This window comes from Dipodomys ordii, unplaced genomic scaffold, assembly GCF_000151885.1.
Source record: "Dipodomys ordii isolate 6190 unplaced genomic scaffold, Dord_2.0 Scaffold110, whole genome shotgun sequence".
Taxonomy (NCBI): Eukaryota; Metazoa; Chordata; class Mammalia; order Rodentia; family Heteromyidae; genus Dipodomys; species Dipodomys ordii.
The window spans coordinates 2,818,594-2,832,245 of NW_012267326.1; the positions used below are offsets into that span (position 1 = coordinate 2,818,594).

At 35.6% G+C, this 13,652-nt stretch overlaps 1 protein-coding gene across 2 annotated transcripts in view; it reads left to right on the forward strand.

Annotated features, from left to right (window-relative positions):
- Rbms3 (RNA binding motif, single stranded interacting protein 3) overlaps positions 1-13,652 on the forward strand; it is a 717,266-nt gene that overhangs the window by 612,518 nt on the left and 91,096 nt on the right. For both annotated transcript variants that reach the window (XM_013028502.1, XM_013028503.1), the window contains exon 8: positions 7,602-7,648. In XM_013028502.1, coding sequence (XP_012883956.1) covers positions 7,602-7,648 — 47 coding nt within the window. The remainder of the gene's footprint in view (positions 1-7,601; positions 7,649-13,652) is intronic.

The following is a 13,652-nucleotide window of genomic DNA, read 5'->3' on the forward strand; positions in this document are numbered from 1 at the left end:
GACTTAAAGCTAAATTCCCTGTGATATTCTACCTTTCCTTCTGCTTCTCTTTGACCAAGCTTTTTCTAGGTAATCATAGGCTTTCTCACCATCAGTTTTAGTTTAATTGGTGTAGACCTGTCTTTCTTTATTACTCTAAAAGAGAAAAATTCTCTGTCTGGCAGAAATGCTTAGTAAAAACTGAAAAGGAAAAATATGGTAATGATATTGTGCCTAAATATATGATATATAAACAACCTTATGACTTCATATGATTTTCTCCAACACAAGTTGCTCTTTTCTGTTTGTCTGTTTTTACAACTTTTAAAGTAAAGAACCTCCAGCATCATCTTTGCTGATTCCTACTATCCCTCTAGAAAATATCAAGGTAATAGTTAAGTCTTTCCTCATCCTGATTCTGGCACAATGTTGAGCCAGAATTGTGCCTATACTGGGGGTTGAATTCAGGATCTAGGAGTTATCATTTAGTTTTTTTTCACTCAAGGCTAGCATTCTACCACTTGACCCACAGCTTCACTTCTAGCTTTCTGGTGATTAATTGGAAGAAAGAGTCTCAAATGTTCAGAGTCAATAGATTTTTCTGTCTAAGCTGGCTTCAAACTGCAGTTCTCTGTTCTCAGCCTCCTGAATCACCAGGATTATAGGCATGAGCAACTGGCACTCAGCTGGAGTTCTGAGAAGAATTTTGAGAAGTGTTTCCAGGTATTCAGCTAAGTAATTCCTCCTCTGTCTGTGACCATGATTTGGTTCAGCTACACTGACTTCCCAGCCTCATTAGGAATATCTGTTAGCAATCTCAAACATCATTGTTTCTGGCCAAAACATATCTTCAGGAGTTCAGTTCAATTTAGCTAAAGCTGTTCAAAGGAAATTATACTACTAAAGAATCATAAAAATACACTCTAGTTCCATTTTTAAGTACAACCTTAGTATAAATTAAAAATTTCCCTTAAGTCATAAATATATGATGTGTGTTTGTGTGTGCGAGAGAGAGAGAAGAGAAAAGAGATGACAGAGAGGAAAGAGAGAGAGAGAGTCTCTTATTTGGCAGTTCTCTGATTATGTAACTGTTTCCCAGAAAATTTCCACCACTTGTTTCTCACAGAGGTTGTAAGTTATTTGCTCTTCTCTTCCAGCTCTCAGCTTTGCTCTGAGCATAATTTTTTCCAATATAGTTTCCTAATAGCTTTACTAACAGAAAGAAGGTGAAGAGCCGTTTGGGGGCCAAAATCTGGACTTAGTTTTGGCTGTGTAGTAATTTTCTGATTATTGCTGATTTTTATTGGTACCTGAATATTTTGGATAATCAAATGTGGAATCATGGATACTCATCTGGTATGGCATTCCCCTCCCCCCCACCACCACCCTTGGCTTCTGCCAGTGAAACTACTGCATCACATATCCAGAATTGTCAGTCTTTATTCATGACATCTTCTCTGTTTAGACTATGAACCTTCTGATTGGAGCAATCCCAGTTCATCCTGCCTTTTCTTCAGTCTCTCAACCTCAGAATACTAAATTTTACCTGACATTTTCAAACATACCTTGGAAACTTAGATCTCCATGATTTTTATGTCTCTGTGATTTTTATGTCTTCATTATTTTTACGTCTCTTCTTTTACCACATACTTATATAGTAAAACAAAATTATACAGTGTGCTTATTTCAATTAAAAATTAACTCAAGGGAAAAGGGTGAAAATACAGCAGTGGAGCTCACTGGACACTGATGAAAGTGAGCTATACAACTTGTGGGTAGAGACAGGGTGGAGAGACTAGGAGAGAGGGAGGAAAGGGAAGACACTGTATGAAAGGAAATGTACTCATTACCTGACTCATGTAATTGTAACCCCTCTGTGCATAACCTTTATAGTAACAATTAAATACCAATATAATCAACTTAAAAATTAATGCAATTAAAAATTTCAACTAAGAATTTCTACATTATAAAAGGGAGTCATTATATACAACTTAAATGAGTCCTATTGAAGTTAATTTTAATTTTATTTTTGGTTAGCAATTGTGGAGAGGGGGCACTGTCCCTGAGCTTTTTGCTTAAAGCTAGTGCTCTACCACTTGAGTCACAGCTCTACTTTTGGTATTTTGGTGATAATTTGGAGATAAGTGTATTTTTATTTTATTTTATTTTATTTGTGAACATACTGTACAGAGGGATTACAATTAAATAGGCAGGATAATGCATATATTTCTTACCAAGCATTGCAGCCTCCTCCTTTGTTTACCCTTCACATTCCTTCCCAGCCTCCCCCCTCCCATTCCCAATCCCAATCCCAATCTTTCCCCCCCCCCCACCGACGTTGTAAAGCTCATTTTGGACATAACAACTTGTAAGTTGTTTAAGGATACAGGTGGACCTGTTGCAACAATGAGATAAGTGTCTTCACAGACTTTTCTGCCTGGCCTGCATTTGAACCACAGTGATCCTACCACCGGAGTAGGTAGGACTACAGGCATGAGCTACCAGCAATTTTTTTTATTAAAAAATTTTTACTCCTTGAAACATTCTGTCTAAAACTTTATATCATGATTTGTTCAATAAATATCATGTTTTCTAAACGGAAATACTGATAAATAAATGCAAGCAATGTTAATTTTATCCATAAATGCTTATAACATTGCAATTTTCAAGCTCCTTTATATAAATTATCTTATTTTTTGTTGGTGGTGGTCATGGGGCTTGAACTCTGGGCCTGGGCACTGTCACTCAGCTCTTCAGCTCAAGGCTAGTGCTCTACCACTTAAGCCACAGTGCCACTTCTGGTTTTCTGGTAGTTTATTGGAGATAAGAATCTCACAGATTTTGCTTCTGGGGCTGGCTTTGAACCATGATCCTTAGATCTTAGCCTCCTGAATAACTGAGATTACAGGCATGAGCCACTGGTGCACGGCTATATCATCATCTTTGAAGCAGTATTCTTTCTTTTCCTGTGTGTGGGGGGTGGGGGGAGTGGGGAGAGGAAGGATCTGGCGAGGCGCTGGTACTGGTGCTTAAACTCTGGGCATGAATGCTATTCTTAGCTCTTTTGGCTGAAGGTTAGTGCTTTACAATTCACGTAATCATTTTGCTCATTAATTGGAATAAGAGTCTCATGGATTTGTATTTTTAGTCTATTTTGAATTCAACCCTCAGATCTCAGCCTCCTGAGTAGCTAAAATTACAAGAGTGACTCAGTGGTGCTCAGCTTCAAGACATTCATTTACTTGAATATTTAATCATAATCAGCTAAATCAGTTGTACAAAATAAAATTCTTTAAAAGTAATGTTCAGGAATCTGAATTACTTTCTCTTCTTTGCCTTTTAATGTTAATCCAGAACGTACTAATTACTAATTTACTGATCGTGGAAGCTTAAAAATGCTTGTAAGTATTTGGAATGTATCTACTTATAATGCACCATGAATCCTTAGGAAAAGGAGAAATGTAACATCATTGCCATTAGGTCTGACAGAAAAACAGCCCCCTTCCCTCTTTACCCCCCTTTCGTGAACAAAAGTACCTGCCTGAAACTGGTAATCACTGTGACTGTCAATCACTTCACTTTCAATTAACTAACTGACTGAGTTAGCAAAAGCCCTGCCCCCCATACTCTGAGGTCACTTCCGCATCTGCTGCGGCCACACTTCCTCTCGCCCCTTCCCTATATAATCTTTTTTTCCCTTCAGTTCATACAACACCCTACTCTACAGTGGGGCCTGGAAGTTTGGCTCTACCAAATAAACTCTTATCTGCCTGAACCACGTGGTGGTCTCATTTCAGCAACCCCTACAATGAACATTTTTCAGGACTTTCAGCCTATATCTACTTGAATAAAATTTTAGGCCTAAAACATTTTTATGCCTGAACATTGAGTATGCAAAGTTTCAAAGGTTATAAAAAACACTTTCCATTATTAGCTGCTCTTTCACTGACCTTGTTGGTGAGACTCTAATCCCTCAGATTAGATCAAGGATTTCAGTCACAAGGATTTTTCTGAAGAGTATCCACTTTAAGCAGAATGTCTATTTGTAAGAATCATTACAGCTATTAATATCAAAAACTTAGTTCCCAAGTCACACTGATCTGTCTCAATGACTCCTACACATTCAATAAAAGTGAGACACCCTAATACCAGGTATGGTGTTAGATGCCTGTAATCTAAGCAATTGAAAGGCTGAGGCAGGAGGATCCTAAGTTTGAGGCCAGCTTGGGCTGTATAGTGAAGTCCTGTCTCTAAAAAACCAACCACAACAAAAATGATACTGGAGTACAATTTGTTTTTTTCTGAAATATGTATATCTTACAAATTTTGATGAATCTAGAAAAATTAGAAACATGTGCCTGTAATGTGGAGCTAAAAATTAGTTGAAAAAAATGTCCCAGTTTTCATAAATAAAATATTCATGCCTATAATGTGAATTGAAAATGGAAAATAATTGTAGATATAATAAGCTCTTTTTGAAAGCAAGTGACAGAATTAAACATCACTTTCCTACATATGTGGTGTGACATTTTCATTTTTTTCCAAGATCATTTAGTTTTTGTGTGACTCGAGTTTGTAAACATGCCATAATATCTAGTGATTACATAATGATGATTTCATGCTTCTGGCTTCATATAAAGGTGGCTAGACAGAGCGGCAAAATCAATTTCTTTTTTCATCTTTGTGGGAAGGGACAAAAGGAAATTGAATGCAAGATTTGCATTAAAACCGTGTCAGAATTTTAAGTCAGCAATCTGTTTTACTGGAAGTGAACACCAGGTGCAGTCAAGTGGAGTTACTGTGCTATGATACTCAGCCTACAGTTTTATCAATAAATAAAACCTTTGTTTAACTCTTGCCTTGTTTGGGTTTCATTACCCAGTGTTCTTCATTCCTATGACCTAATATTCTCTCTTATTTGTCTTGCCTAAAGTATGGAAAGGCAGGACTACTCTTGGGCAAAGTTCTAAAGTAGGTAAAACTTGTATTAACCCATGACCTTTTTCAGTTCACCTCCCTGTTCCCAGATATCTCCTCCATTTTCCCCCTGCTCACGATTTACCCTGCATCTTTCAAGGGTTCATGCTGTCTCCCGTATCCCAATCTTTCTGTAATTATGTCATTTTTCTGCTCAGAATATTCTGGTGGCTATAACAACAAACTGGGTAGCCAAATTCTTTTCTTCTTACCTCCAAGTTTTATTTCCTCCTCTCCCTCACATCTTCTAAGGCAAGTGGGTCGCTCACACTGCAATTTTTATTCACAAATTTTCATTCTGTGCTTTTTGCCTGAGAAGGCCTTCACACTTCATCTGGATGTACAGCCAAATTACTCATTCCAGCTTGTCTCAATAGACGCTCCTCCTCCAGGCCTCTCCCCTGCCCCTCATTTGTACCAAACACACAGTGCTTTAGATTGTAGTAATTGTCTATGAGGCACTGTACTGTTTTCCTTGTAAACATAATCTCATTTAAATTTCACAGCATTCTCAAGTTGAGGAAATAGAGACACAAATAACTTACATAGTTTGCCCAAGGTCACACTACTTGAAAGACAGAACCAGGAGGTTGACTTGAAGTCCTACAGTCCTCCCCAATGCTCCTTGCTCTTTCATCTTTGAATGATAGAATGAGGATCTATTTAGGTTTTCTAACTAAAATGCATTTATAACCAAAATAAGAGTTTATGAATAAGTCACTATAATCTTTGGTAGAACTGACCAACTAAGTAGAATCTATGATACATTGAGGAAAAGTGTGAGGGGGAAAATCCTTACTTAAAATTTTTAGAACAATTAAATGTGGTATGAGAAGCAAATGTTTAAGACAATTTATACTTTGAGAAGGACTAGCGTACAGGGAAGTAAATAAATGTGGGGTTGACTTCCTGGAGTTTAACAAAATTGAGAGGAAGATGACACCAGCCTACTGTATTGTACACTAACCATATCTCAGTTGGATGTAAAACCTAGTTTTTGCAGTATAGTGTATGCCTCTAATGTAGGATCTTGGATTAGTATTATTTGTCTTTTTCTAAATTTTTTATTGTGAAAATACTGTACAAAGGGGTTGCAGTTACAAGAGCAAGGTAATGATTACATTTCTTATCCAGTATTGTTGCCTCCTCCTCTGTTTTTCCCCTACCATCCCCTGCCCTTGGTAGGATCCAGGTTTTTGGAGCAATCAGACTTGGCACTGGGGTCAGCATCCTTTCAGTTCTGAGGCAGAGGTGTACCACTTAGAAAATCCTGTTTCTTATATTCAGAGGCTCATCCACTTCCGTTTTCTGAGGGTTTTTTTTGTTTGTTTTGTTTTATTTAGTGCCAGTAGTGGGGCTTGAACTCAGGGCCTTGTACCCTCACTTGGCTTTTTTGCCTAAGGCTAGCACTTTACTACAGGAGCCACCCCTCCACTTCTGAGCATCTCTTGGGTTTATGTGCTTGGGCTGACTTCAAACTTTGATCCTCAAGTCTCAGCTTCCTCAGTAGCTCGGACTATTGGTACCCAGCTGAGGTTTTCATTTTTAAGTAATTACAAATTCACAGGAAATTGAAAAACTAAAACAAAAACCAATGGTTACATCATACATGATGCAATCCATTATCAAACCTGGGAAATTGATGTGATATATTTCCCATTAAATATCAAATGAGAAAAATGAAAATCTATTCTAAAATTAACCTGGACATTCCATTCTACATTTGTTCTTATTCTCAAAATGCTAACCATGCTGATAGACCAGTAAAATAAGGTCAGTCAGGTCTACAGGGAAGGTTCCTCCACACTGGTGTAGGTGATACTCAGACTCCATCCAAATGCTAGGTCGCAGAGGATCTCACATCAAAGACAAGGATCTTCAAATATCTGAACTTGAACAAGTCACTTGACCTTTGCAAGCTTCCGTGTTTTCATCTTAAAGTATTTCTCCTGCCTATTTCATATAGGGTTGTTTTAAGGATCAAATGTGATGGTATATAGGAAAGAGTCAAGTAGGCAGTGAGCTAGCCAACATGAAGATTATACTCTCTTCTCAAAGTGCTACTCATTATAGAAGTGTAAATTGCCAAGGTGGTCTTCTTAGAAGCTGGAGGAAATGACTTCCTCATTAGCTAGACATTCCATCTTATGCAAATGACCTCCCATTCTGTCCCTAAGAAAAAAGCATTGGGGCTTACTTCTTGCATACTGGAAGTCATGAGTCTGTTTTAAAATAAAGACTACTTAACTGCTTCTTCTAGAAAGTTGATTGTATTTAAAGTAGCTAGTATTTTATTATGACTGCAAGATCACCTTTGTTATGACATGCAATATAAAACAGCTATTCATGACAATACTAAGAAATGATAAGGATACAAAATTAGACATTGGATAGTTGATGAAGTACATTTGAAAACCATGAAAGTGCTTTGTTTCTTTGTCTATATGGAGAAATTATAGGAACTTACAGTTTTGGTTTTGAATAGGAAAAATAAAACTCTAATTTCAACAGTAAGAGTGGAGAAATATAGAGGAGAAAATAAAGTTAAATTATGGATAAAAGTCCTTGAGGAGCATGTTTTGAGTACCACAATAAAAATGTTGAAATCTCTTTTATTTTCCTTCCCTCCCCTTCTCCTTATACAGGCTGGCATGGCTCTGACCTATGACCCTACAGCTGCCATACAGAATGGGTAAGTAGATTAATATTCTCCATTTTCATTCCTAAGAAATGTTACAACTTTGAATCAGGATCAAAAGAAAACGTTCAAATACATTTTGTTTTTGTGTAGTATCCTTAAGCCACACATCAAATAATTCTTACCATTGTAATGGTCTCCTCTTCTGTGGTTCTGAGCTCCATTTTCACAGTTCCTTACCTAGGTATGCACTTTTCTGTTCTCTCCTGTTTCTCACTCCCATGACCCTAGTCCTGCTGCAGTGAGTCAGAACACCTTAGATGTGAGGGAGAGCGTTTGGCCGCTCTAAAGTTCTGTGAATTATGACTATTTCCTCTTCTGTCCTGCTCCTTTTGTCTTGTAATTGTAAACACATAGTCACTGGATTGTTGTTGCCTCTGATTTTCAGTCTTTTAAGATAGTTTGCTCAGTGGAATTGTCTCTCATTCTCATTAAAGAATCAGTCATAATGTAGGCTTCCTCAATATTAAGAGAAACAGAGTTAAATTTCTTTTATTTATTTTTCTTTTTGAGTAGTGGCCTTAATGAAAATGTGTAGAATGGGAGGCATTTAAATAATTAATTCTTATTTGACAAACAGGCATTGTGTGGGGAACCTTTGTTCTACCTAGGGCCTTTTGAATATTTATAACATTATATATATACACACATATATATATAAAATCTTGATATATATATATATACATATATATGTAGCTTGATTTTTATTTTTTAGAGGAAAACCAAGACTGATTTCCATATGTTTTACACTAATTTACACTCCAACCAACAGTGCATGAGGATTCATTTCCCTCCAGCATTTGTTGTGGTTTTTTGGATGATTGCCAATGTGACTGGAAAGACATCAAATTTTGTATTACTTTTTTAAAATTTTTATTACCTTTATAGCTGCCATTCTGTAGACTACCATTTCAGTCTGGTAACTGGTTCCTTTGCTGTGCAGAAGCATTTTAATTTGATGCAATTTGTTCATCAGTCCTTGCTCTTATTTTCTGAGCTATTAAAGTCTTATTTAGAAGAGCATTGTCTATGCCTGTATGTTCAGGTGTTTTCCCTGTTTTTATATAACAGTTCCAAAGTGTCAGGTTTTTAGTGTAGGCATTGCATCCACTTCGCATTAATTCTTGTACAGGATGACAGATAGATTTATTCTGAGTTTTCTACATGTGGATATCTAGATTTCACAGCACAATGTGTTAAAAAGTTGTCTTCCTCTATTCTGTTTTTTTTCCCTCTTTTAATGTCATCAATTTATTCTTTAGTTTTTTTCTGATTTTTTAGGCTGTAGTAAATGGAATCATTTTCTTGACTTTTTTCTTAGAATGATCAGTTTGTACACATACAAAAGCTACTTAATTTTATGGCTTTTGTATTCTGAGTTTTTATTCTATTACTTAACTGGAAGTAAATAACTGAGCTAGAAGTTGTCTGGTGAAATGTTGGGAAGTATTTTCATTTGTAAATAGGGATAATGTAAATAGGGATTGCTTCCTTTTCCTAATTTTATTAACTTAAGAGGTCTTTTGTGTAAAGCTTTGTTAGTCTTGTTTATATATTTAAAGAACCAATGTTTTGTTCATTGAGTCTGTATTTTTTTCAGTCTCTACTTCATCAATTTATGTTCTGATCCCGCTACCCCCTATTCATTTATTGTTTGTTTGTTTGTTTGTTTATTTTTTTGCAACACTTGGTTTTTATGAACTCAGGACTTTAAGTTTTCTAGATAGGTGCTGTAGCACTAAGACATATATCCAGACTTTGTTTTACTTTTCAGGGAAGTTCTTATATTTTTTCCTAGACTGGCCTCCAAACATAATCCTCTTAGCTATAGGCTTCCATCTAGCTGAGATGACAGACATACACCAACATTTGGGCTCTGTCCTGATCTTTGTTATATCATTTTGCCTACTAAGTTTGTGTGGCTTATTTTTGTTTCTCTAAGAAATGGATGTATATCATTAGGTTACTTATTTGAGATTTTTTGATATTTTTTAATTTAGCCACTCATTGTTAAACTTTACTCTCAGTATTGCTTTTACTGTGACCCAAAGATCTATTAAGTTATGGTTCCATTTTCATTTAATTTTAGAAATTTAAATGTTTCCCCCTATATTTCTCTAATCTTCCACTTATCATTCAAAACTATGTTGTTTAATCTCCAGGTGTGTGTATATTTTCTGTAGATTTTCTTGCTATTTCTAATTTTATTACATTATAATTTGATAATATAAATAGAAGATTATTTCTTTGCTTTGGATTTAGGTGTTCTTTTTTCTTTTTCTATTCTCTTTTTTATTTTATTTATTTTATTTCTATTGAAAAGGGGATGAGCAGGGTGGTTACAGTTACATAAGTAAGGTAATAATTACCTTTGTTTTAAACATTTATTAACCCCATCCCTCATTTTCTCCTGCTTACCTCTACCTATGCTTTGTATTTTTTAAAGTTTGTTTTCTTTCCTAAAATGTGATCTATTTTGGAGAGAGTTCTTTAGGCTATTGAGAAGAATGTGTATTCCATAGCTGTTGGATTGGATAATCTTTCAATATCTATTTCATCATTTGATCTATGGTAGAATTTAATGTGAAGTATATTTGCTGTTTTCTTTTTGTTTTAAGATTTTGGTCTAGATGATCTATATAAAGATGATTGCCACATACTGAAGTTACTATTTTTGTATTAGAATCTCTCCTTTTGTGTCCAGTTGTGTTTATTTTATAAAATTAAGTACATCAAAACTTAGCGCACATATATTTACAGTCATGTCTTCTTGATTGATTGTTTCCTTTACCAATATCTAATGGGTGATTCATTTTGGCTTGTGGACTACTTGTTCAGATAGGACTATAACTACTCTTAGTTGTTTTTGTCTTCTAGTTGCTTGATACCTCATTTTCTACACTTTCAGTTTTCATCAGTGTGTGTCTTTGCCTATGAGGTTTGTTTCTTCCAGACAACAAAGGTTTGTACCATTCTTTTAATACGATCAGCCAGTCCAAGGCTTTTGATTAGAGAATTAAAACCATTTGTATTTCCTGTTTTTACTTAATTTCTGTTTTCGGTGATTTGTTTGTATTTACAGGTTGATTTCAGTACTGTCTTGTCTTTCCTTTCACTTCTATTTATCATAAAAAGTAGTTGAGTTGAACACAATAGATTCTTACTAATTCTTCTCTAGATATTAATTTTTTTGTGAGCTCCCATTTTTATGACTTTCTTCCTCATCTGTGTATAATATTTTTTAATTATCTCCTGTAATGCTAGATTAGTGGGCATAAATTGATCTGACTCGTGTTTGTTTTGGATGGTCTTTATTTCTCCATCAATTTTGGATGATAATTTTGCTAGATACAGCAATCTTTATTGTCATTTATTGATTATTAGTGCTTGAAATAAGTCTGATGTTGCCTTTGTAAGTTAGTTTATATTTTCTCTTACAGGCCAATATAGTTTCTTTCCTATTATCTTGATATTTTAACTGTAATAAGACCTAGAGAGGGTCTTGTCTGCCTATGCTCACTTGGTGTTCTGAATGCCTCCTGTCCTTGGGTATCCAAATCTTTCTCAGTTAATTGGAAAGTTTTCTGTTATAATTTCATTGAATACACTTTCTTTGCCTTTCGTTTGCATCTCTGCAAATGCTAATCCATGGGTTTCTTGATTATTTCTGAGAGTTCTTGAAGGTTATAGTCATGGCTTTGCTTATTATTCTTTTTCTTTTTTATTAAATGGCACAAGCTCTTACCATTTATCCAGGACTTGCCTAGAAATCACCGTGCATCCCACACTGGCTTTGAACTCACAATTTTCCTGCCTCCACCTCCTGAGCTCTGTGATTGCAGGCCTGAACTACCATACCAAGTTCAAATTTTTTTGTTTTTTCTTACTGTAAAGTGATAGTCGGGTTTGAAATCAGGGCCCTATCCTTGCTAGTCAGGTGTTCTACTACTTCATCCATGGTCTCAGCATCTTTGCTTTAGTTGTTTTTTGATAGAATCTCGTGGTTTTTATTTTACTTCACAAAAATTATCTTTAAGTAGTTGTAAAAAAGGGTTTCATGTCCTTGGCTGGGGCTGGCCTCAGACCTTCTTTGCCCACATAGGATTACAGGAATGTACCACTGTGCCCAGGTTTTTCCTTGAGAAAGGCCCTCACTAGCCTTTGTTGCATAGGCTGTCTTCAAACCACAATCCTCCTATTTCTAAATCTCATGAGGCTGGAATTATATGTGTAAGCCATTGCACTCAGCTATTTTTTTCTGAATTTATCTGAATATAACATTTGTTTCATTTTATCTAGAATCCCAGATATTGTATCTCTGTTTGAACTTCTATACTGACAATGCTTTGTACTGTGGTTTTAAATCTCATTGATGGAGCTTTTAATTACAAAATTTACACATTTTTGTTCCACAACTCAGATTTCCTTGTGGAATTTTTTTACTTTGTCTCTCCTGGGATGCATACCAGTGAATGAATTGAGTCAGTATTTACATTGTTTTTCAATTTTTTTCTCTCTTGCATCCTATAATTCCATTCTTGTCTGTTTCTTCTTGTTCCCTACAGTTCTTGTCTCCTCTCCTGATTCCTACTCTTTAACTTGCCTTAGATATTTTTTCTAAAGTTTAATATTTTCTAATCACTGCTTCTCTCTATTCATCTCATCTGCTCCTTTTATTTTAGGAACAAAAGACTCAACAGTGAAACAGAAAAGACTTGATCTTAGCTAGCTGTAGTCTCTGGCCGTTTATTTCCAAATACTTAATAGATATAACTAGTGTTTTGATATTTCCCAAGCTAAAAGAAACACGTATTAGCACAATTGAAGTACAGACCACACAAATAAATAAAAATAAATAAATAAAACTTCCAATTAGTTTTCATTAAAAATTTTACTCTAAAGTAACTTAGGTTAAAAACTCCAATTCCCAGAATTTTTTTCTCCATTTACATTATATGCTATCAAAATAGTTATTAACATTTGTTCATTTTAGATAGACACTAGTGGCTCATGCCTGTAATCTTAGATCCACAGGAGGCTATGCTCTGAGGATCAAGGTTTGAAGCCAGCCTGGGCCACAAAGTCCCTAAGATTCTTCTTACAAATTAAACACCAAAAATACTGGGTGTGGAGCTGTGACGCAAATGGCAGAGTGCTAGCCTTCAGCACAAAAAAAAGTTTGGTAACTAAGCCCAGGTCCTGATTTCAAGCTCCAGTACTGTTACACAAAAAACTTGTTCTTTCTAGAGAGACAATGGTGACTCAGGCCACCTTAACTATTCAGGATGTTCAGATCTTAGGATCATAATTCAAAAGCCATTCTGGGTAGACAAATTTTGAGTCTTCTATCTCCAATTAACCCACCAAAAAGCTAGAACTGGAAACATGGTTCAAGTAGAGTACCAACTGTTAGAACAAAAATAAATTATACATCCTGAATCTGAAACATATCTTGAGCCCCTCTTCCTCCCAGCTACTAATTGATAGAATTTAATCACTATTCTCTACCTGTCATTTGCCTGCCTCTAATATTACTTTCCTCCAAACGGTTGTTGTTGCTTTTTTAAAAACAATAATTTTAGCAGGGAGCTGATGGCTCACATCTATAGTCCTAGCTACCCAGGAGGCTAGAAATCTGAGGATTGTGGTTTGAAGGTAGTGGGCAGGAAAATCTGTGAGACTTTTATCTCCACTAGCCTACAAAAAAAAAAAAAAAAAGCTGGAAGTGGAGCTGTGGCTGAAGTGGTACAACACTAGCCTTGAGTACAAAATCTCAGGGTCAGTGCCCAGGCCCAGAGTTGTTGCTCCAGGACCAGTAAAATAATAACAATAACAATAATAATAAATCATTTTAAAGTAAATATAGCCATAGGAATCATAAAGTACTATGAATCTTTTTCTAACTATAAGACAGAATTCTAACTCTCTTGATTAGCCCCAAATAAACACCACAATTTTGTTCTGGACCTGTTCTTAGAACAGCCTGCTGTATTTCATG